At 48.8% G+C, this 24,193-nt stretch overlaps 1 protein-coding gene across 1 annotated transcript in view; it reads left to right on the forward strand.

The window, feature by feature from the left end:
* The window catches only part of Efcab8 (EF-hand calcium binding domain 8), a 61,921-nt gene that overhangs the window by 21,384 nt on the left and 16,344 nt on the right, over positions 1-24,193 (forward strand). The window contains exons 10-20 of the mRNA XM_042055128.1: positions 1,570-1,643; positions 3,321-3,451; positions 7,544-7,611; positions 7,923-8,074; positions 8,480-8,614; positions 10,997-11,107; positions 12,782-13,009; positions 14,666-14,736; positions 18,210-18,414; positions 19,479-19,661; positions 20,954-21,100. Coding sequence (XP_041911062.1) covers positions 1,570-1,643; positions 3,321-3,451; positions 7,544-7,611; positions 7,923-8,074; positions 8,480-8,614; positions 10,997-11,107; positions 12,782-13,009; positions 14,666-14,736; positions 18,210-18,414; positions 19,479-19,661; positions 20,954-21,100 — 1,505 coding nt within the window. The remainder of the gene's footprint in view (positions 1-1,569; positions 1,644-3,320; positions 3,452-7,543; positions 7,612-7,922; positions 8,075-8,479; positions 8,615-10,996; positions 11,108-12,781; positions 13,010-14,665; positions 14,737-18,209; positions 18,415-19,478; positions 19,662-20,953; positions 21,101-24,193) is intronic.

Raw genomic sequence — 24,193 nt, forward strand, 5'->3', positions numbered from 1 at the left:
CAGGCCTTGGCAAGGACCTCTACTAAGTTGGCTTGATAATGTTCTGGAAGGGTTGTGTGTATGTGTGTGCTGGGGATTGAACCCAGAGCCTTGAGTGTGTCAGACAAGCTTTGTAGCACTGAGCTACCCTTCCAGCTAGCACTCTACTTTGTCCTTGTCCAATCAGTTCCTGGAGGCTGCCCCACCCTGGTCATGTTTGTGTCGTGGTGGTCTCTATGATGAGTGATGAATGAAGCAAGGCCGGGGATTAGTGGGTGTGAGTCCTTCAGGGCACCCACTAGACGAAAGCCTGGGAGCAAATATGAAGAGATGGTGGGATGCGAGAGGGGATGGACAAAGCTAAGAAGTATGCACCTAGCTCTGGGTGATCTGAAGCCAGTTGCTTAACCCTTCTGAGCCTCAGTCTCCTATTCAAATGGGGACAGGGACAACCATGCTTAATTTTGGGCTCTGCTATAAGATGCTTGGAATGAGGGAGCGTTAGGTACGTAGAAGTGCTTAGAGGCTGTGTCTTTCTACCCTCCCGGGACCTCAGGGTCTAGTGGGAAAGACACGCAGTAGACACTGTTGTGCTGCAGCTTCCCTGTTATCAGCCACAAGCAACATGCCATCTGGCTCAGGACTTCCTTTGCATGTGTGTGTTTGTGTATATATGTGGGTATGTGTTTTATGGATGCTTATGCACGTGTGAACATGTGTGTGGAGGCCGGAGGCCAACAACAGGCATCGTTCCTCAGGAACTGTCCACCTGGTGTTTTGACTCAGGGTCTCTTAGTAGGACCTGGGACTCACCAAGCTCCAGGAATCCTGTCTCCAGCTTCGGGAACAAGTTATCTCCTCAGCCTGAGGGCTTTTCTTTTCTTTTTTTGCAACTTTCCTTTTACCCCCTGAACAGACTACCCCCCCCCCCCCCGCACAGTGTTTTTCTTCCATGAGTCCTGGGAGTTGCTTTCAGATGTAAGCCGAAGTGATGAGCATTTCTGACCTCCTTCCTTGAACAGCTCCTGACCCTACTACAGGCATCGCAAGGCACCGCTGACTCATCATCCATCTCTATCAGTTTGCTCTTCCTGGACGTTCATTTGCTGCTGCCTGGGTGCTTTTACAAGGGCAGGACAGTGGGTGTGGGCAGTGCCTAGCATGTAGGAGTTGCTTGCTCATGGTGCATACTTGCACCCTGTACTTCTTGGGACTTTTGCTTTCTGGCCAAGGAGGCTGTGTGTCTTGAGGCATGATGGCAAGCCCCTAGTGCATCACTTTTCAGAGTGAATACAGCCTGAAGTCTCCATTCATTCTCTGGAACGCACGAATGGGGAGCCTTCTTGTTCGGATGGCAGTGCCTGGGAGTGCATAGCCCCTGGAAGCTGGTCACTGTTGTACTCTGGGCTTGCAGGGCCATGCTGGGCAGCAGGGAAACAGCTGGAAGCTCTGTCGAGCTCATGAAGTCACACAAGGCTCCAATGAGTGGCTGTCTGGTTGGTGTTCTGGGAAGCATGGATGCACAATGTGAAAATGTCCTCTAAGCTGGCAGAGGAGAGGTTGCTAATGTGGAGTCTGTTTCTCTGCCAGAAAACCGGATCCATATTTCCTTGCGGAAACTCTTAAATGAGAAGTCCCCTCAGTTTAGGAGCTTCCGAATGAAGGTAAGTGTGTCTTTCCTTAGCCTGCCATTATCCACATACGTGCTCTACTCAAAAACCAGTGTCACAAATGGATTTACCTTCTCAGCTCAGCCTCAGCTCCTGGGGGCTTGGCCTCTGAGGACAGAGTGCAGGAAGCTGCTGTATCCCATCCACGGCTAGCCCCGTCTCTCTCACAGCCTCCTCGGCTTCTCCGAGTTAGTGAAAACATCAGCTTTATTCTGGACAGTCACTGGCTTTCTGTTTGGTTTCCCTACTTTCTCTCTGCCCCCTCTCTCTCCATGAAGTGCTTGTTCAGTTCAGCAACCAGAGGAAATCTGCTTTAGAATATAGTCATGTCACCCCGGCAGCTTCTCGTCATACTTGAAGCAATCTCAAATCTTTGACTTGGGCATCAAACACAAGCTGATAAGCCTCTGGCTTACTCCATTGCTAGCACCCCACTCCCTGCAACTGAGCCAGAGTCTCATGTATTCAAGGCTAGCCTTGGGCTTTCTGTGTAGCCAAGTTTGACTTTGAGTTTCTGATCTTCTCGCCTCCACCTTCCAAGTTCTGGCATTACAGGCCTCATTCAGTGCCTTGGCTTAGATACCATTATTGTGACAGGCATTAGAGGAAATAGAGACGTTAGACCCAACCCAGGGGCTTGCACGTTTAAGGCGTGTTTGATAATCGTATCTGTGTACCCATCCTTGCTCTTCTTGTCCCCAGAAGGGAAATCTCCAGGCTGAAAGGCTAAGCACAGGTACCAGCCAGGTCCACAGAGAGGATGTGTTAGTTTGCTCTCTGTTGCTGTGATAAAGCACTGAGCAAAAGCAACGTGGGGAGGAAAGGGTTTCCTCAGCTTACATGTCCCCATCACAGACCACCACTGAGGGAAGTTGGGGTAGGAACGGAAGCACAAGCTGAAGCAGGAACCGTGGAGGAGGGCTGCTAGTTCTCTCTCCATGGCTTCCTCAGCCTGTTTCTTACACAGCCCGGCACCACCTACCCAGGGCTAACACCACCCACAGTGGGCTGAACCCTCTCACATCAATCATTAATCAAGAAAACGACCCATAGACATACCTACCGGCTAGTCTGATGGAGGCAACTCCTCAGCTGAGGCTCCCTCTTCCCAGCTGACTCTAGTTTGTGTCCCATTGACAAAAATCTTACCAGTCAGAGCCTGGGCCAGCCCGCCTTCTCTGCCCTCTGGGTGCTATCTCCCTCTTGCTGCAGTCCTGGTAGAGAATGTATTCTGCCCTTCCTGATCCTGGAAGCTATTGTGTTCTGACCAATACAGAGGGTGGCAGAGGGCCCAGAAATGCAGACATCTTGTAGTGGAGGCAGCCAGTAGAAGACAGACTAGGGCTTAGGCACCCTCACGTCCAACCTTTCTCCCTGCTTGGAGGAATGACATTATCATGAGCCCAGTCTGTGGCTTCTAAACCTAAGAGACTCTTTGGACACAGGTGATGGTAGATTTGGTGACAGGGATGGGCTAGACACCCTGGTCATGGGACCTGGTTAGGACTATGGGCCATATCACTTTGTCCAAGCTGTGGTCGCTAAGGCAAGGGCCTTAGATTTTGTGATCTTCAGTCCCATTCCACACTGGCCTTGCCTAAGTTCCAGGGGTAGGATATGGATCTCAACTGTCCCTGGGAGGTCTCCTGCTACAGCCATTCTCTCTCCCAGAGTCTCCACCCCAACTGGTGTCAGCAGGTCAGATTCATCCCCCAGCTGAACGTGGTGGTCTCGTGTTCAGCCACCGAGAGGTCCTCGCTGGTGCTGACAATCCTGCCAGCCAAAGACCCTGAGAAACCCAGGTAAGGAGTACCTGATGAAGGGGGGTGGGCAGCAGGCGTGCCCTGGATAGGTCTGGCTTCCCTCTGCCACATGCAGATAGCCTTAATGAGAGAGGATACACTGCCCTGGGGCTTGTGCTGGGTCCCATAGGCTGACAGTGGATGTAGGACCAAGCACGTGGGCTCTGTGTGTGTGTGTGTGTGTGGTCTGGGGGACCGAACGTATGCCTTAGTGCACATGTGGAGGCCAGAGGACAGCCTCCAGTGTTGGTCCCCTTCTCCCACTGTTTGAGACACAGTCTCTCTGTTGTTGACCACTGTGTCCACCAGACTGACTGGCCTGTGAGTTCCTGAAGGTATCATAGCTTGCTATAGAAAGACGGGCTTACAGACGTGTGCTACAATGCCCAACTTTCCATGGTGTCTGGGAATTCAAACTCAGGTCATCATGCTTGTGTGGCAAGTCCTCTGCCCCTGAACTGCCTGCCCAGCTCCAGCAGACCTGCTTTACTGACAAATTTATTAAAAACAAGCCACAAAACCACATCAACCCCAGGCTATGTTAAGTAGGCAGACGAAAGGCTTGTCTTGTCTTTTGTCTCTGTGTTTTGAAGGGAACAGTGAGGCAGGGTCTCATGTAACTGAAGCTGGTCTTGAACTTCTGATACTCCTGCCTCCACCCTGCAAGGGCTAGGAATACAGGCCTTTGCTACTAGCTGGGCTCAAAATACATTTGTAAATGGAGAAGGGAAAGTGAGCAGCTTTACCTCGGGACCCTCAGTTTCCTCACCTGTGAAGGGTGAAGCCAGTGTCTACCCTAGACCTCAGGGAGTCCTTGAGTGGAGAAAGTTCTGTGTGGCATATGTTATACCTCACAGTAAAAACAAATGAAAAAAACCAACTCACCAACTGCAAAATAAGTTATTTAGGTGGCAAAAGGTATGTCTTGTCTTCCTACGACAAGCCACAATCAATACAGAAGCAGGACAACCCCCACGAGTGAGTGCCTTGTTCTTCGAGACAGTTCCAACATGCTTTGTTTCCTTCTTTCTAGTATTTTATTTCACTGCGTTTGATGGCAGGAGGCCAGAGGGTCATCTCACTGTGGTCTCGGGAGGCTGCTTCTGATGCCTTGCCCTCCTTTCTGCCTCATCATCCCATTCTCGATGCGCAGGCCCAGAGTTCAGGCACACTGTGCCCCAAGCCCTCTGCTCCTTTCTGCTCACTGTGTTCTCATCTTTTTTTTTCTCTCTCTCCATGTTTCTTGTTTGTTTTGATTTTGAGACATAATCTTGCTGTGTAGCTCAGGTTGGCCTTGAATTTGCTATCCTCCTGCTCTGTCACCTGAGTGCTGGGATTATAGGCATGAGCCACCATATCTGGTTTTCTTGTTTTGTTTTACCCCTGTGCCAGGCCACCAAATCCAAGGTCTTGTGCTTGCTAGGCAAACACTCCATCACTGAGCTAAAGCCCAAGCTCTCTCTTGTTTTAGTTTTTCTTTATTTCCTTTCTTTCTTTTTTTTTATAAATTTGTTTTTGAGTCAGGGTCTCACTGTGTAGCCCTAGCTGGTCCAGAACTCATTACATAGGCCAAGCTAGCCTCTAACTTACAGAGATGTGTCTGCTTCCTGAGTGTTGGGATTAAAGGCATGCACCATCATTCTCTGTTCTGCTTTTCTTTTCTCTCTCCTTCCTTCCCTCTCTTCCTCCCTCCCTCCTCCCCTCCCTCTCTCCCTTCCTTTCTAACTTTTCTTTTTTTAATTTTTTGAGACAGGGTTTCTCTGTAGCTTTTGGGACCTGTCCTGGAACTCACTCTGTAGACCTGGATGGCCTCGAACTCACTGAGATCCACCTGCCTCTGCCTCCCGAGTGCTGGGATTAAAGGTGTGTACACCACCACCGCCCAGTGCATCTCATTTTCTTAACATTTTTTATTTTGAAAAATCTCAAATATATGCATAAGAACATAAAAGAAACCCACAATTCCTTATTGTCACCTGGGCACTAGTTCAAGTAAGTACTTAGAATGCTGTGTTTTAACCCTCTAGAATCAGAATGCAGATGGTTTGAAGCAGAGGGATGGTGGAGTCTGACATCTTCAAGTCTAAGGGCCAGGAGAGGTGGGGCCACCATGGAGAAGGCTATCCCAATAGTTCAGGCTATGCATGGTAGTTACCTGAAGGTGGCCACGGGTGGAGGTGGAGAGGTTGGAATATTTAATTTGGGGATAGGTTGGAGGATGTATAACAAGTGTACACACGTGCCTTCTTCTGTCTTGGTGCAGTACCACCTCAGGCCAGGAGGTGGCACTATTGGTTGCCTGATGGCCTCTGGTACCTGATGTCCTCTTGTGGAGTAACTATGGTAGGTGAGTCACTCTCAGCCTCTCAGGACCCCTAGGGTCCAGCTTCATTCTAGTTGGCCTTACCTGATCTCTTCAGGTGGCTGGCTGAATCAGGAGCAGAGCTAGCAGAGGATCAGGGACTGGGGCTGTTAGAACTGGTGTGGAGTGTGTCACTGACCCACTGTGCCTCCCCTCCTTTCTCTTTTCTCATTTCTTCCATTCTTCCATCGACTCTTATCTGAAGTCGTTGTCAGTGCTCACTAGGTCCCCTCTGGCTGCTGTCCCTAGACACAGTCATCTGCAGATCTCATCCTTTACAGCCCAGTTCCCCACTACCTTGCTTCTGACCACTTCCGCCAGCCCTATAACCTTGCACTAACTGCTCCCTGGGTCTGAAGCCTTGTCCCTCTCTGCATGCTCCCTTGGGCTGTTTCTAATTCTTCTGTAGGTGTCTCCCAGCACCCTTCTCAGAGAGGCTGTCCCAAATAAGTCATTCCTTTTCCCTCTGCGAAGCCATCCATTGCTTCCCCTGCAGGCTTCCTTGTAGCTGATCACCGTCCCTCCTGTCCCCGTGCATTTCCTTGTTCTTGTGAGACAAGGTCTGGAAGGCAGGGAGCGTAGCGGTTCCTGAGTCCTGGCAGGACTGTGCATAGAGGAGTGAATCAGTCTGAAGTAATTCCTTCCGTCCTCTTGGCGGCCGTTGTTCTAGGATGTTTCTCTCACATAAGTGTGCAGATGGAGACATCTGTTTGTTTGTTTGTTTTTTTTTTAGCATGTATTTATTATAGGGATGGTGGCATACACACTGCATACATGTGGAGCTCGGAGGACAACTTTTGGGAGTTGGTTCTCTCCTGCCATGGAGTGGCTTCCAGGAGTTGAACCCCATCATCAGGCTTGACAGCAAGTGTCATTATTAATTAAGCCCTCTCATTGGCCCACATCTCTGGCTTGCCAGTGGGTGGGATGTGCTCTTGAAAATCTAAAGCAAGGCTGGAGGTTGGGAAACAGCTGGGAGGCCAATATGGAAGCGAAGGGGTGTGGTGTGAAGGCAACAGGGAAGAGCTGGCCTGGCCAGCGTCTCAGGAAATTTCTAGGCAGGCAGTTCAGTGGCCTGTGTAGGGGACCTGGCAGCCCTGGGACCCCGCCTCACCCTTCCTCCTCTTTTCTCTTCCTGGATGTCTTGAGCCATTTCCTGTTGTGCCCACCAGGGCGGAGTCCTCATCCTTCATCCCACAGGCAGGTTCCTGCCTGTGCACCCATAGGTCAGCTCTTGATCCTAGTGTTCTCACCGCACTGTGGCAACGCCACTCCTAAGGACTGCATGTGGTGACCGGTGAGATGACCTCTAGCACAGAGTGAGGGCACAGCACCAATGGCTCTGACCTGCTTTTTTTTTTTTATAGTTTATTTTTAACGTTTTTCATTTGTATCTTGGCCTGGAGGATACTTGCCTGAAGGTGGTGGGTGTAAAATCATGTTAAGTTTGTTCTTGGAACAACACCAAATGCTTCACAAATGCAAAGACTTTCTCATGGTTGGGTTTTTTTTTTTCTTCCTAAAGGGTGGGTGCTACTGATTTTGGCATCTGCTACTTCACTGGGCTATGCTTTGGGTGCTGGGTGAGCATTGGGCAGGTCTGGGGCCTCTCTTCTTCATGGGCAGAGAGATAATGACCCCTCTCCATCAAGCACCTAGCTTCTCTCCTCCTGAAGTCCAGTCTGCTGCTCTTAGCCCTGCATCTTCCCCACTTGGCTTTTTTGCTCTAGGTTATCAACACTGAATTTAAAAAAAGGAATTCTCTGCTTTGATTACTGTCCAGACAGGAACTTCCTGGGTAAGTCATCTTTGTGTTCCCCACAAGCAGTGCTGGGGTGGAGGCTGCACAGCCTGGGGATGATCAGAGCCAAGGACATGGCTCTGTATAGTCCCAGGCCTCTGGCTTCTTCCACTGCTGAGCTGCATCGCTGGGAGGTGGGATGTGACTCAGGCTGTCAGAGATGGACACAGGTAGGAAAGGGCCAGAAGGCCAGTGACAGATCACCATGACCTTCTCCATCTGTAACTCTGGCTGGAGCCTGAGGCCTGGCCCTGGAAGGAGGTTCCAGTGCAGGCCCTGGTAGCTGATAACTCATTTCTTGACCCCAGCAACTGGTGGCTATGACCCCCACATCCGCCTGTGGAACCCCCTGGTCTCAAAAAAGCCTGTGTGGCTGATGAAGGGACATCAGACATCAGTGACTCACCTCCTCGTGAACAGCAAGAACAGCAGCATCCTGATCAGCATTTCCAGGGACAAGGTGTCACCCTCATGGAGCATACCTTTGTCCCCCATCCCTCCAGCTCTGTTCCCCAGGAAAGACACTGACTCTGGGGTGCTAACATAGCTCAGCTAGTATTGGGAGGACTCTGAGCAGCCTAGAGCTGGCCTGAAGTGGGGGAACAAGTGAAGGTCTGAGGCAGGGTGCAGGCTGCCTCTTGTCTTTGCCTTTAGCTTGCTGAGCTTAGAAGTCCAGGCAGGACAGAGATACCTAGGAAAGCTGAGGAAGGAGGCCCTGCTCTCCCTCCCTCCCTGAGAACATGGATTATCTGGCCATTAGTTTAGCTTCTTGGGAGGGGCTGTGACCTTGCTCATAGGGCGTCCCCAGGGCCCAGGGTGCTGGCTGCTTCTGCAGACCCTCCTGCCTCTTGCCTGTTCCCTACAGAACATTCGCGTGTGGGATCTGCAGGACTATGTCTGCCTCCAGTCCTTCTGCGGGAAGCTCTTCAGCCTGGGCAACTGCCCCATCACCAGCGCCTACTTCCACAGAGACAGAAGTCTCATCTGTACCACCTACAACGTGAGTGCTGTCCGAGGGACAGGCCCAGCTAACAGGGGCTGTCCTGTGCTGGCCTGGCTCTGGAGTCCGTGAAGCTCTGGTTCTTGAGCTTCCTTGAGAGCAGGTTCTGACTCTAGCCCATGCTTTTCTCCACCCCTACTGCTTCTACCCCATCCCCACGCATGCACCCCTCAGACTCCCCTGTCATTCCTCCATGCTCCTTTGGCCCCATCAGTTGTAATCATCAGCTCCAGGAAGATAGGAAGGCCCTGGAGAGAACTGTCAGGGAGAGTGCCTGTAAGCTATGACTTGCCTGGTGCCCATGGGTCTGCCCTGACCTTAAGGATGGCAGGAGGGGAGAACTAACTAGAGCCATGGTGAGACCTGGTACCATGTGGGAGCCCAGTGGCAGACAAGTGGCAGGAACTTCTGTTTTGTTGATGGTGTCTGCTCATCTGTTCCTGGGTGCCCAGACTCAAAATAACCACACAGAAACTATATTAATTGCAATACTGTTTGGCCAATAGCTTAAGCATCTTTCTAGTTAGCTCTTATATCATAAAATAACCCATTTCCATTATTTTGTATTTTACCATGAGGTTCATGGTTTACCAGCAAGGTTCGGGCACGTCTGTCTCCATGGTGGCTACATGGATTCTCATTGACTCCGACTACTTTCTCCCAGCATTCAGTTTAGGTTCCCACCTAGCTCTACTCTGTCCTATCACAGGCCAAAGCAGCTTCTTTATTCATTAACCAATAAAAACAACACATATGCCGGGCGGTGGTGGCGCACGCCTTTAACCCCAGCACTCGGGAGGCAGAGGCAGGCGGATTTCTGAGTTCGAGGCCAGCCTGGTCTACAAGAGCTAGTTCCAGGACAGGCTCTAGAAACTACAGGGAAACCCTGTCTCGAAAAAGCAAAAAAAAAAAAAAAAAAAACAAACCACATATGCAGAAGAACTTCCTACATGCAACTACCCTGTCAAGGGACATTGATGTCTTTCTGTGCACATGGCTGTCTCTCTCCTTTGCAGCAGGTTGAGAGAGAGAGAGAGAGAGAGAGAGAGAGAGAGAGAGAGAGAGAGAAGGGCTTGCATCTCTGATGGGTGCTGGACTTGCTGTCAGTAGTTTTAAAATTAAACAGATCTTTGAAATTCATTTCCTATCACCCTGTGCATTAGCATAGACTCTCTGGGTGGGGATATCACAGTATTTAACCCCCAGCTTTGTTGGGACGTGAGAGTATATTACTAAGGTAACCTTAATTCAGTAGAAGGTACAAGACCATATGAAAGTGTTGGATTCTAAGGGTTCATGACCACAGGGAAGTCTCCACTGAGCCTGAGGCTGGACCGATCACAGAAAGCTTCCTGAAGGTGTTTTTGGACTTAGAGGTCACAACCTTGGCCCCAAGTCAGGTCTTTAACAAGTCAATTAAAAGAGCCAAATTAAAACCAGGCACGGACCAATCACAGAAGGCTTCCTGAAGGTGTTTTTGGACTTAGAGGTCACAACCTTGGCCCCAAGTCAGGTCTTTAACAAGCCAATTAAAAGAGCCAAATTAAAACCAGGCACACACCTTTAATCTCAGCACCCAGGAGGCAGAAGCAGGTGGGTCTCTGAGTTTGAAGCCAGCCTGGTCTATAAAGTGGGTTACAGGACAGCCAAGGCTGGACAAAGAAACCCTATCTCAAAAAACAAAATCAAACAAAGGAAAAGTCAAATTGATAGAGGAAATCAGAAAAAGGAGATTTATTCAGTATGGTTACATTGGTAAGAGGTACAAAGATTCAGCAAACCCCTCAGGTCTATCTTTGGGGTCCTGAAGTGAGATTCAAATTTAAATAGAGAGCCAAGGGTGTGCATATCTGAACAGTCCCAGGAAGACTGGCCATTGGCCCATTACTGTCTGGCTTCAGTATCCTCCTGTAAGATAGTCTGACATAGAACCATGTGAACTAACTTTCTGGGAGCTAATTCCCCACCCCCACACCTGGTACCTGTCCTTCTATCAGCATGAGATCCTGGGGAAATTCCCATTTCTCTGGGTCCACCGTTTCAACAGTCTCATAGTCAGAGTGGAAGACACAAGTGTCTCTTCAGAATAGCTTCATGTCTGCCAGGCTGGTTACAAAGGAAACACCTGAGTGAGACTTCTCAGCTCCTCAGAGGGTGAGAGGACCATGGGTTTGGATCTCAAGGGGATTATTGGAACATGAGGGGCTGGGACTTCAGGTCCTGGAAATAGGGCCTTGGAGCAGGGTAAGAGAAGGAATGGAATTCTGAATTTCTGAGGAGCCTCATGGGGGTACAGGATGTCTTGATGTTGGAGGTTTCTCCTCAAGGCACAGAGGGAGAGCCCATCTGACTGCTCAGCTGTCTGCCCCTCCCCTTCCACAGATTGGGATCCTCAGAGGGTACCTGGAATCCCAGGGGCCCATGAAAACAGGGAAGATGGCGACTCACAAATCAGGCCTGTGTGCTGTCCTCTACAGCAAGATCTTCAAGCAGGTGAGTGGGCAAGGCTGGCCTCGGCAGCAGGGAAGAGTGCCAGTGACATGTCCAGAACCCAGACCCCTCCATGTGCCCGAGTCAGCATTCAGACAGCAGTCAGCTCATGTGGCACTCTGGAAATCATTAGTGCCACCTTTGGTTTAGCCCTGGCTTCACCAAAATGTAGGCCTGAAGTAGCCTGAAGACTGGTTGTCATGGGAGCTGACCGAACTCCCCATCTGGTCACTGGATTGTTGACCCCTCTGAGTATCCCTGCCTTGTGCTGTCACCCAGGTCAGCTCTTAGCACGGAAACAGATGCTGGTGCAGGTGTCCCTCAAGATCCCTCTCTATGAGCTCCCCAGAGTACTGTTTGTGCAAGCTGCATTCTGTGTCTTATGGGAAAGGTACCACAGCCAGCGCCCTCAGGTGCTGAGGAGATCCTCTCTGTGGGTAGGGCCTCTGGACACAGAGAATGTTTATAAGGAACATGAACAGAAAGGGCTGCAGGCTCCTGTCCGCTCCCAGTGGCATCTCTTGTCTGACCTGGGCTGTGGACAGGGTGGCTGTCTGTGCAGGAGTGGCCTTTGGCCAGAGCTCTCCTGCAGGTCTGGCTCTTAGCACCACTGTCTCTGGCTCTAGCTGGCTTAGGGCTCTTTGGGGCTGCAGAACAGCGTTTTATTATTTTTGTTTGTAAGAGCACCCAGCTCTTCTCAGCGGGAATGCCGTTGCCACTCTAAAGCAGCGTCACAGGATGAAGGCGGTGAGTGCAGGGCCATGTTGTACCCTCAGTGCTTCTCTGCAGAGGCACCGGGAGCCTGTTGCCTGGTTGGCCTTTTTGCTCCCATTTTGGTCCCCACTAAAGGTGCTTTGGCGAGTGCCTTCTCTATACCACAGACTCTCTTCTCTGGAGACAGTGATGAGTGAGTTGGTGAGTTGTCACCTCATGGGAAGAAGAGTTTGTCTGGAGCCAAATATGAATCATGGTGGTCTGGGAACAAGGATTCAGGTTCCCCCAAATTACATGTTCTGATGTTGAAGCAGTTACATGAGCTCTTTTTCGTCATGAGACAAAAGACAGCCATTCACCAAGGCATTTTCTCAGTGCATTGGTGAGAGCCTCAGTTAGGTGAGTGGCCGTAAAGCAGGGGAAACTGTCGTCAGATGGCATTCTCGGCTGTGGGTCGCGAAAGCTGGTGGTCTGAAGAGGTGAGTGGCCGTAAAGCAGGGAAACTCGTCAGACGGCGTTCTCGGCTGTGGGTCTGCTGGGCTAACACAGTCTAAAGGTGTTTCCTCAGAGGTCAAAGGGTGCTCTGTCAGACACAGAGGTGGATTAAGAAGTGAGTGGCTGTTAAGGGAACTAAAGATAGCCCAGGATCACTTGGGTCTAGATCTGTAGCTGTCTAACCCTCCATAGTCACCAAGCTTTAACCAGTTGGTCAGTGTTGCACAAACTTTACTATACTTGTGACTTTCTTGACTCTTCTGGGAGCTTGAATTCCCAAGAGAGACTTATGAAAGTGACTCATTTAAAAAGAGTAGTAGCATTTGACACAGAGCCCAGAAAGGTCTATTTTAAGGCATTGCCTGTCCTGCACAGGTTGCCAGGGTGGGGTTGTGGAAGGGAGGGGCCCCATGATATACTTGGAACTGCCCTGCAGTGAGTTGGGACGCTGGTGTGCTCCGCTTACAGGTGGTGAGTGGCTGCCTCCAGGGCACAGTGAGTGTGTGGGACATCACCACGGGAAAGAAGAGGATGGAGTTCACTGTGTCCACTGCCCAGCACAGTGAGCTGACTGCCATGTCCCTGGATGAGTCGGAGCGGTGTCTGCTCACGGGCTTGCGTGATGGCACGATACAGATGTGGAATTACAACACTGGGGAGTGCCTGTTGACCTTTCCCACTGACAACAAAGTGGAGGTCAGTGGGGCCCATCAGGTGGAGCCAGCAGGCTCCTGGGAGCTCTAGGATGTGGTTTTCTGTGTGTCTAAGAGGCTGTACAGCATGGTGATACTGCCTGCCTTCAAACTTGCCTGAGCCCTTGGGCCCTCCTGCATGAAAAAAAGCTAGGCAGTGTCTCTAGGGAGGGTTCCAGAGATGTCAGTTGCATTTAAAATGTGCAAGGACATATTGTTCTTCCGCACCTTGGAGCTTTGGGGTGTGTTTTTAGCGGGGGGGGGGGGGGGGTGTTTGATTCGGAGGCTCCTGTGCTCATTCCTATTTGAAAGCGTATGTGAGGGTACAGTAAAGAAACTGCTTACATGATGGTTAACCAGGATATGGTTAAGGGTTTTATTATAGATGTGTGAGAGAGAACAGCCAGGACATTGAGTCCGGAGCAGAGAGAGAAAGAAGAGGACTGAACATGGCCAGCAGACTGGACATGGTCAGGGCTAGAGAAGCGGGAGAGAATAGCAGAGATAATGAGGTAGCAAGAGATAGAGCACAGAGCATAGCAAGAGAGCAAGAGAGAGTAAGAGAAAGAGGATGTATTGAGAACAGTGGAGGCAGGGGAAAGTCGCTGTTATATAGACAGCAAATGGGTTTCTGGGAGGAGGGAAAAGCCTGGAGAAGCAAGGAAGGCTAGGATGTAAGCAGAGCACGGACTCTGAAATGGATAACAAGTACTTGAGATACTGGGGGAGCCTGGAGGCAGCATTTGATATGCTGATAGACGCTACAGGTACTCATATTTCTCTTCTGACAGAGGTAAGGGAAACGTCTCTTTTTGGAAGATGGGAAATGGTTTTGCAAGTTCCTGAGGACTTCTGGCTTTTGTCTAACTACCATCCTCTTGTAGCCCAGATTAGCTCATTTATGGACATTTAGACAGCCTGACACAGAAAGTACTTGCTAGGGCTCTAGAAACAGCCCACGGATATAGCATAGATTGGAGTCAACTGTAAGTGCCACTTTGGAACTTGACCCTCCCTTCCTTTAACCTGGGCAGAAGGAGCCGGACGTGAGGGTATCGGAGAGAGCTCAGCTGTGGAAGAGTTTGATTCCCCCATATCCACATAGGAAACTGGGGGTGGTGGCATGGGCTTCTAATCTCAATACTGGGCAGGTAGAGATAGGCGGATTCCTGAAGTTTGCTGTCTATCAGACTAGTCTAATGGATGAGCTACAGTTCTCAATTAGAGAGTCCTTCCCTTCAAACAAAGTGGGTGCTAACTGAGAAACTACAGTGGAGGTTGGTCTGGCCTCCATTTACACACATACACACACGCACATACACAGAGCAAGGGGTTGAGTACTGGTCTACAGTACTCAACAGTACTTTGCTCAGCAGTATTTTGACCATAGCCAGGTCATATGTTGCCCAGTTATCTCTTCTGTAAAATGAACATGGGTACCCACATTATCTGCTTCTTTCAGATACATCAGGTTTGATGGTCTCTGACTCCCTTCAGTTAGGCAATTAGCAGGCACTCTGAAAGCTTGATGTGGCATTGACTTGGAATTTTCGCCTTCACTGAATTTTGACTTTCTGGTGGGTACATTTAGGAAAGCATCAGGGACCCAAAGGTGTTCTCTCTGAGGAGTCTAGTGTTCTGTTTTCTTTATCTCCAACAGATTAGTGGAATTGTCCACATGAACAAAGCATTCTATGTGACAGGGTGGAGTAAGAGAATCACCAATTTCACGTGAGCACCAAGAGTGAGTGGGAGGCTTGGGCTTCTGGGTGGCTTCCCTTATTTTGGGCTTTTCTCATCCTGAGCTTTCCCAGCAGCTAGCAGGGCACCCATGATGACTAAGTCATTGCTCCCCCTGTGCATCTACCTGTCCATTCATGCAGCATGTAGTAAGGTGCCTTCTGCTGGTGATGGTCTTGGAAAAAGTGCCAGTCTCTGCCCCCATGTAGCTTCTCATTCCATGGAGGAATCACTTCAGTCTTGTATAACAAGATGCCATTGACTGGCAGCTTACAAGACACAGGGATTTATTTCCCATAGTCCTAGAAGCTGGGTAGTCTAAGTTCAAGGCGTTGGCCAGTTTGGCTTCTGGTGAAGGCCTGCTTCCTGGCTCCTAGGAAGCTTTCCTTCCTATGAACTTACCTGACAGAAGGGTTGAGGGCTATAATCCTACCATCGAGGGCTCCACGCACATGACCTCACCACCTTCTAAAGGCTTGACCTCCTAATGTGCTCACACTGGTCCTTGAAATGGTGGAGCTACACAATTATCTCAGAGCTGAAGCCTTTCCCAAGAAACAGAACTAAGGCAGAGGGACAAGGCCACCAACTAGTGGTGGGAGCTGAGGGTAGCACTGAGGGTATTTGGTTAGCATCAACTGAAATGTCTAAGCCCAAAGTCTCATCTAAATATTTAAGTCACGTGTGGATGAGATCCAGTGTACCACTTATCCTGAGACAAATTCTCCCTTGGCTCTAAACACGTGACATGGACTTGTTATGCACTTCCAAAGTCCAGCAGTGAGATGGGCACAGGACAGACGAACGGATGCAGGAGGGAAGAAATGAGCTGCAGATCCCAAATGAGTCTAAAACTCATTGGAACAAATTTCACATCTGTCATTCAATCATCTGTCTGTCTGTCTGTCTAGTACATGTGTCGTGGCATATAGGCAGAGGTCAGAGGATAACTTGTGGGAGTCCGTTTGTTACTTCTACCACGTGGGTTCCTTGGCAGCAAACACCTTTATCCATTGAGCTATCTTAGGACACCAACATAATACTCTTTCTTGCCTCCAGGGCTCTTGAGATGGAGGTCCTGTTTTACAGGGGCTGAATATGTAAACCTTTAGATAACCTGCTTACACAGCTTTGGGACGCTATGCCCTCATGGTGACCCTGGGTCCAGGTCATGCCCCTGTGATGGTTTTATTCCCTGCATGGGTCTGTGACTGTCTGGGACTGTAGTCCTGAATCCATGGCTCTGCTTGGATGTGGTCAAGCTTTCCTATCTCTGTTGTATAGCTTGTATCATACGATTGCCTTCAGGAACTATGCCTGGCATGGCTAAAGAACATGATACCAGAGTGTGAGATGACAGACTATGAAGTGAGGTGCTGAATGTAAGGGGTGCTGAGGTCTAACTTGGACTGGTGGTCTTTTTTTTTTCTGAAACCCTTGTGCAATAGGAAGGACAGTTCAAATGCTTGAATTGCTCTTAGAGTCATTTGTCCATTGTTTTAGAGCCTAGCACACAGCTTCTGTCACGTGGCTGACCCACAGTATTCTCACAGTCCGTACCACTCCCCATAGGCTCATCTTTCCTTCCAATAGATAAGGGCTGAGAAGAGAAGGTTTCAAATCTTAAGTTCTGACCCCCATCCCATTTTGGTACTATGAACCGAACCATGGCCTCATAAATGCTAGACTAATGCTCTGCCATTGAGCACAACCCCAGACTTTGTTCCCCTTTGCTCAACATTTCTGCTTTAAAATTATTTCTCTCTTCTAGAATTTTACTATAAACAGGAGAAAACTATCTACACCTTTGAATGTCTTTCTTAGGAATTTCCCCAGCCACATAAATACCCAGTCTCATGGCTTGCAAGCTCTACTTGCTACAGCACTAGAATGTGAACACAATCCAGCCAAATTCTCTGTCACTTTGTACCCAGGATGACTTTGCCTCTGGTTTTCAGTAGCATGTTCCTCATTTCTACTTGAGATATCATAGTGGTCATTATCATCCATTTTGTTCCCAGCAACTTAGGATGGCTTAGGTCATCTTTAAATAGATGGAGCTGGGAGGGTAACTCTGTGGTAGAGTGCATGCTGAGCCGGGGTTCAATCTCCAGCTCTCTCCACCTCCTCTCTCTGTCTCTGTCTCTGTCTGTCTGTCTGTCTGTCTCTCTCTCTCTCTCTCTCTCTCTCTCTCTCTCTCTCTCTCTCTCTCTCTGTTTCTCTGTCTCGCTTTCTGTTTCCCTCTCTCTCCTGAAGCCCCAACTGGCCTTGAACTCCCTATATAGATGACTTTGAGGTTCTGATCCTCTTGCCTCTCTGGCGGTGGGATTACAGCCGTCACCACCAGGTCTGGTTTATTCCGTGCTTGGGATCAAACCCAGGGCTTCACACATGCTAGGTGTGTACTCTGTCAGCTGAGCTACATCCCCAGCATGGCATTCTTTATCGCTCTCCCCTTTTCTGTGCCCTCACCTGAGCCTCCTATGCCCTCACTGGAACCATCCTTGTGACCCATACATGGTGCTGCAGGCTTTTCCTGGAATGTGCATTAGAATTCTCCCAACCTCTATCCATCTGCCACCTCCAAAGTCACCTGCATAGTTTTGTTATCTGTTACAGCAGCACCTCACTCTCTGTGTAGTTTCTACCTTAGCCATGTAGGCTGCCCCAGTGTAATGCCACGGAACGGGTGACTTATAAACAGTGGAGGTTTATTTCTTGCACTTATAAAGGCTAAAAGGTCCTCGGCAAAAGCATTGTGGAGTCTTGCGGGGCCCTTTTCCTTACTAAAGGGTTGTCTTGATGTGGTCTCTGTGATGGGCAGGGTGGAGGATCTCTTCGGTCTCTTTATCCTACCATCAACGAAGCTTTTGCCTTCTTGACCAGATGTCCTCCCCAAGGTCCATTCCCCACTTGAGGATTATTAGATTCTAACACAGGAATTTTGAGTATGTATAAACATGCAGTCTCTATTAGATAATGCAATAATTTGCTTTATAAAGCATGTTGACTGCTGTGGGGGAAAGAGCAGGCTTCCTGTGGAGGAGCAGAATCCTTAATATTGGGAAGTGGTCAAGAACAGCTTAGGCAAGGAGGCCCAGGGTGAGCTATGTCCTGGAGGGGGTACCAGGGAAGTACCTGGAATGGGACACACATTCCAGGAGGAAGGACCAACATGTGCAAGTTCCCTTCTGTTACAGGAGGCCTGGGCACAGCTGTCATTTCCTCTCGTTTAAACCTGAATCTTTACTCAGGGGATAATGAAGATTCATTATTTGTAAACCCTTTATGCCTTTATGCTTGACATATAGTGGGTACCTAGATCAGTGGGGATTTTAAACAAGCTCCAGGATCCCCAAGACAATGCCACTCTGAGTTGGCTTCTGAATCCTAAAGGCTGTGATTTCCCCAAAGTATTACAGCCTGTGAGCTCTTGCCCTTCTTGCCCCTGGCCATGTGCACAGGTTCCAGAAGACCAAGCTGGTACTCTCTTGCTACCACTGGCAGACCTACCACACAGAGGATGTCCTGAGCATGGCCAAGTATCAGAACCAGCTCCTTGGGACCGCTTCCTACAATGGGGACATCCTCCTCTGGAATGTCAGCATGATGAAGCCCATCTTGAATTTCAATGCCTCTGAGAGCCCCTTGCCTTTACAGCCGAAGAAGGTACAGCGCCCTGTGCTTTCCCAGTTTCCCAGGCGGCTTTCACTCCAATCCTTTCATTTCTGTCTGGGCTATGGGCCAGAATCAGGGAGGGCCGAGAGAGCATCCTGGGAGCAGAGGGAGAGATGGGGACATACTGGGGTGTGTGTGTGGTGGCTGGTAGCTAGGATAGTAGATGGTAGCTCCTTTGAACATCTCCATGTGACAGAAAACAGAGGCACGAGGAGGCTAGCCACCTTTCTCAGGGCACAGAGGCACTAAGAGATCAGCCACCTTTCTCAAGGTCTACGACTAAGAAGGGGTGGATCTAGACCGACTCTAGAGCCTGTGGGTGCTAGGCTGTCCTTTTCAGTCCTTTTCAACAGATTACTTCCTCCTGAAGACAGCCCACTGTTAACTCTTCGCTGCTGTAACAAAATACCCGGCAGAAGCAGCCTAAAAGGGCTCACAGTTTCAGATTCCAAGTCTGCCATGGCAGGAGGGCCAGGTCAGCTGGAGTAGCTTACATCTGGGCCACTAGGAAGCAGAGACAGGGGTACCAGAGAAATGGTCTTCCTCTTTTGTTCCAGCTGGGCCCACATTCAGGGCGGATCTTTCCCCCTTTGTTTTCTCCTTGAGAACACCTTCACAGACGCACCCAGACATGGTTTTACTCTCTAGGCCCTCCCAATCCCATCAGGTTGGCAGTAGGTCCTGCCCACATCTTCCCCACTTGGGCAATAGTGTCATACAACACTCTCCAGACTCATGAGAGAGGTGTAGGAAACATACACAGTCTCTAAATTGCTACACTGTGGCAACCTAAAGCTGGAATGGTGCTAGAGGTCACCTCCTCCAGCGGACAGTTCCTCTCAGGAGCTGTGTCCTGCCTAGGGTATTATGAGTAGGTCCAGGGGTGGGTGTATAAGCCTGGGTCTGAGCCCTGTCGAGGCGCGAAGTTCCTGGGAAGTAATGCTATGCCGTGTTTCCTGGGGGCCAGTGATGTTGGCACTGGGCTGAGGAGATCCTGAGCTTCCCGCTTGTGGGGGAGTTTCTGCAGCTGCCCTCTCTCTTCTCTCTCTGCACAGGTAAAGGATACAGAGGAGTGCATAGACAACACCCAGATCTCCCCAGTCAGTAATGAGCAAAAGTGGGCACACAAGCCTCCCACAAAGTTCGCTGGCTTTACTGTGAGGCGGAGATTGATGTCAGCCCCTCCAGTGATGAAACGTCGGAGAGACATGGACCAAGAGAAGAATATGTCTCAGCAGGTGGGAGTGAGGCTATCCCTCCTGCGTCAATTGTCCAGCTCCCATGTTCTGAGCATGGTTTTGTGTGTGTGTGTGTGTGTGTGTGTGTGTAGGGGGGCAGGGGACAGGGTCCATTTTTTTTTGAGACAGGGTTTCTCTGTGTAACAGTCCTGGCTGTCCTAGAACTCGCTTTGTACACCAGGCTGGCCTCAAACTCACAGAGATCCTCCTGCCTCTACCTCCTGAGTGCTGGGTTTAAAGGTGTGTGCCGCACCACCCACTGCCTGTCCATTCTGATCGTGCTGTAGCTAACAAACTCTGCTTATTCAAGCCTGGGAATCGTTCTTTCCTAGTGCATCTCCAGACCTGGTCTGAGAGCTGAAAGCTTATGAATAGAACCTATAGGGAACAGGATTCTAAAAGCCTAAATTGGATGTTAGAACATGGTCTATGGCTTCAGTTCTTAAAGATGGAGTCTCTTGGCCCCAGCCCTGGCCCTGACCCAGGAGTGAGTTGTTCAGGGCACCAAGTGCCACCTCTCCAAAGCCTGAGCCACAGTGCAGTAAGATGGACTTTAGGCCCTGAAGACCCAGGATTGATTTGACAGCTCTGGTTTGTAGGGTGTGGGAAGGGAGCAAGGTCTGAAGGAAGGTATTGACCTTGGTCTTGAAGGAGGGATGATAGTGTTCCGACACTGAGTACAGGAGACGCTCAGAGGGCAGAGGGGTGAGGAAACAACCCAGTTGCTTCTGTAGCCCAGTCTGATTTCTGATTTCTGAGGCTTGAGTGAGAGCCACTAGCTTCTCAATTCCTAGGCATGGGGGCAGCATCGGGCAGCTCCAGTCCCAGCCCCAGGAATGGGGCAATGTAGGTCAGCTCCAGTAGGGTCTGCCGAGATGATGTTCTGCTGTGAGAGAGCCCTGTGAGGTACGCTGTGCTGTGAGGTGCTCACACATCACGGCACTGTGAGATTCAGGCACTTTGGGGGGCGCTGTGAGATGAGCATGCTTTACTGTCAGACACTGGGCATCGTTGGCTGAGCAGTTTAGGCCTCTGCACTCATATCTTGAGAAGAATGGGTGTTAGTGCCTTTTAGCCTCACAGGACAAAGGAAGGATCGACCCTGAAGGTGACTCAAGTCTCTGTCCTACAGAGCAAAATTGCTGGTCACTTAAAATGGAAACCTCTGGGTCTCAGAGTATCCTAAGGTCCAAGTAGGTACCCCACTGGTCTTTTTCAGGGTGGGGTCCCCATGACTGCTCTTTTTCTCCATGGTCTGTAGGAGGGTTCAGGAGGCAATGTTTTACTTTTAGAAATCTTCCAGTGCTCAAAAGTCCAAGGTGTCTAACACGCTCCACAATAAATCATTGGTTCACAAACTTCTTCACAACGACTCTCAAAAGGAAAAGGAGGAGTTCTGGAAGAAGAGACTGCTGCATCCGAACGTGTCAGTGGAGAAGGTGAGCTGTGCACAGTGGGGGAGTGGGAGCTGGGCTGGGCAGGGGTGGGTGTGCCATGGACCCGGTAAATTTGGAATTCCAGAGCCATTTACTAGGGTTTGAGCAGGGGTGGGACTGTGAGAGAAGTGTTTTTTTCTAGAACACACTGTTGGAAGTCTCTCTCTTTGCCTGGGATGGTGTTTTGTAGTGTTTTGGGCCACCAACCAGCTCCAAATCATGACATGGAGACTTCTTGTTAGTTATAAATGCTCATCCTAGCTTAGACTCGTTTCTGGTATCTTTAACTTAAATTAACCTGTTTCTCTTTATCTACCTTTTGCCTCAGGGCTTTTTACCTACCTTCCTTCCTTCCTTCCTTTCTTTCTTTCTTTCTTTCTTTCTTTCTTTCTTTCTTTCTTTCTTTCTTTCTTTCTTTCTTTCTTTCTTTCTTTCTTTCTTTCTGTATGTCTTACTTTTCTCCTAGTTATTCTCTCTGCCAATCAGCCCTGCCTGTCCTTTCTCTGCCTAGCTATTGGCCATTCAACTCTTCATTAGACTAATCAGGTGCCTTAGTCAGGGAAGGTGAAACAGCAACACATTTGACATAATTAAAGAAAAGTAGCATACAGAAACGAAACACATCTTTACATCATTAACAAAGGCAGCAGAAACAAACGTAACAAACCCTTACGTAGTTTAAGTAATATTCCACCACATAAACAAATGTAACACATTTGTACATAGTTAAATATTCCACAACAGCAGTGGGGTGCAAGTTGGGTTGGTTCATCTGCACTCATTTCTTCCTCCTGTCCCCTTTCTGGTCTGGACCCCTCACTATGGTCCACATCCTGACTGTGATGTGGAGCTATAAGCTGGAATAAACCCTCCCCCCCCCCCAAGTTGCTTTTGACCATTGTGTTTTATCACAGCAACAGAGATTCTAACTCAGACACCTGTATACCTGGCTGATATTGATCTCACAAGCTGAGAATGACCCTGAACTTCAGATCCCCTTGCTTCTACCTCTTTTTTTTTTTTTTATTTTTCGAGACAGGGTTTCTCTGTGGCTTTGGAGCCTGTCCTGGAACTAGCTCTTGTAGACCAGTCTGGTCTCGAACTCACAGAGATCCGCCTGCCTCTGCCTCCCGAGTGCTGGGATTAAAGGCATGCGCCACCACCGCCTGGCTGCTTCTACCTCTTAAGTGCTGGGATTGAAGGTGTTTGCCACCACTTGGCTTCCTCAGTGCTGAGGATTGAACCCAGGGTTTCAGGCATGCTTGGTAGGTACTTTGCCAACTGCACTACATTCCCAGCCCTAGATCATTAACCTTTTAAAAATTTAGTATAATTTAATTTTTATTTCTGTGTATATGCTTGTCTGTATGTTTATATGTGCACATGCATACAGGTGCCCACAGAGGCTAGATGAATGCCCTGCAGCACAGGGAATAGCCCCAAGCATTGATAAATGGGATTACATATAATTAAAAAGCTCCTGCATGGCAAAGAAGCTATCAGTAGAGCATAAATACAGTCAACACACTGGCCTGCAACTTGCTATGTAGACCAGTCTGACCTTGAACTCATCCACCTTTGTTTGTTTGCTGAGTGCTGGGATGTACACACCATGCCCAGCCTTTCTCTTGATACTGATTGGCATGTTTATTCCACTATGATCTGATACAAAAAGTAAATGAGTATTTTTGGTCTTGGTTAAGACTTGCTTTATATCCTAAAATGTGATTTACAGCAGCTGGGTGGAATATATTTTAGGTGCCTGCTATGGTTTAGATTAACTCTGAAGTTTCTTTGTTGATTTTTTTGTCTACTCTACCTCTTGATGAGAGCTTTGATTATATCTAGACCTGTCTGCCTCTTACATTAGTATTTGTTTTATGGAAATTAGGTGTCTCAGTATTTGTTGCATATATATTTGTAATTATATTTTCTTGGTAGGCTAACTCATTTAATAGTAATATAAAGTGAGCTTTTTGTCTCTTCTAACTGGTTTTGTATTGAAAGCTTTTCAGATAGGAGTCTAGTATTCTTGTATGTGCTGGGCATCTATTTGCTTGACATCTTGATTTCCATCTTGTCTTAGTTAAGAGAGCCCACTGAAGCCAGGTGTGGCAGCAGATGCTCTCAGGAGACAGAGGCTGCTTGTTTGTCTTGGCTGCCCAGAACCGAAATAATCACACAGAAACTATATTAATTAAAACATTGCTTGGTCCATTAGCTCTAACTTCTTATTGGCTAATTTTTACATCTTAATTTAACCCATTTCAATTAATCTGTGTATCACCACGTGGCAGTGGCTTGCCAGGCAAAATTTCCAGTGTCTGTCTCCAGCGGATCCATGGCATCTCTCTTACTCTGTCCTTCTTTCTCCCAGCATTCAGTTCCATCTCTCCACCTATCTAAGTTCTGCCCTATCAACAGGCTCAAAGCAGTTTCTTTATTAACCAATAAAAGCAACACAAAGACAGAAGGACCTCCTACACCAGAGGCAGGCTTATCTCTATGAGTTTGAGGTTACCCTGGTTTACTTAGTGAGTTACAGGTCAGCCAGAACTATATAGGGAAATGTCTTAGAAAAAAAAAGGAGAGATAACCCATTGAGTTGAACTGTGGTTGCTTGCAAGTCCATGAGTTTGAGGTTATTTACTGGCCAGCTCCAAAATTCTTGAGTATCCTGTTTGTTTAGGAAGTCCTAAACAAGATGTTTAACTCTCATCCTGTTGATCCAGGTGTCAGGATCAAAAAAAAACAGGAATTCTTTAAACCCTTAATCTGAGGGCAATGGTCAGTTCTACCCAACATTTAAGGAACTACAATACCAGTCCTTGTCAAGCCTCATAGAAGAAAAGGATGAGAATGAGAGAGAGGAGGAGAAAGAGGGAGAAGAGCGATCACTAGAGACACAATCACCAATCAGAGGAAAAACTGGATAGACAAGGTGAGACCACAACACCACAAAGAGCAACATGACACCAACAAAAACTAGCGGCTCTACAACAGAAAGGCTTGAATGCCCCAATACAGATGAAGCAGAAGAAAATGACCTAAAAATAACTTTAGGAGAATGTTTGAGGCCCTTAAAGAGGAAATGAA

Source organism: Arvicola amphibius, chromosome 5 (genome assembly GCF_903992535.2).
Source record: "Arvicola amphibius chromosome 5, mArvAmp1.2, whole genome shotgun sequence".
Lineage (NCBI taxonomy): Eukaryota > Metazoa > Chordata > Mammalia > Rodentia > Cricetidae > Arvicola > Arvicola amphibius.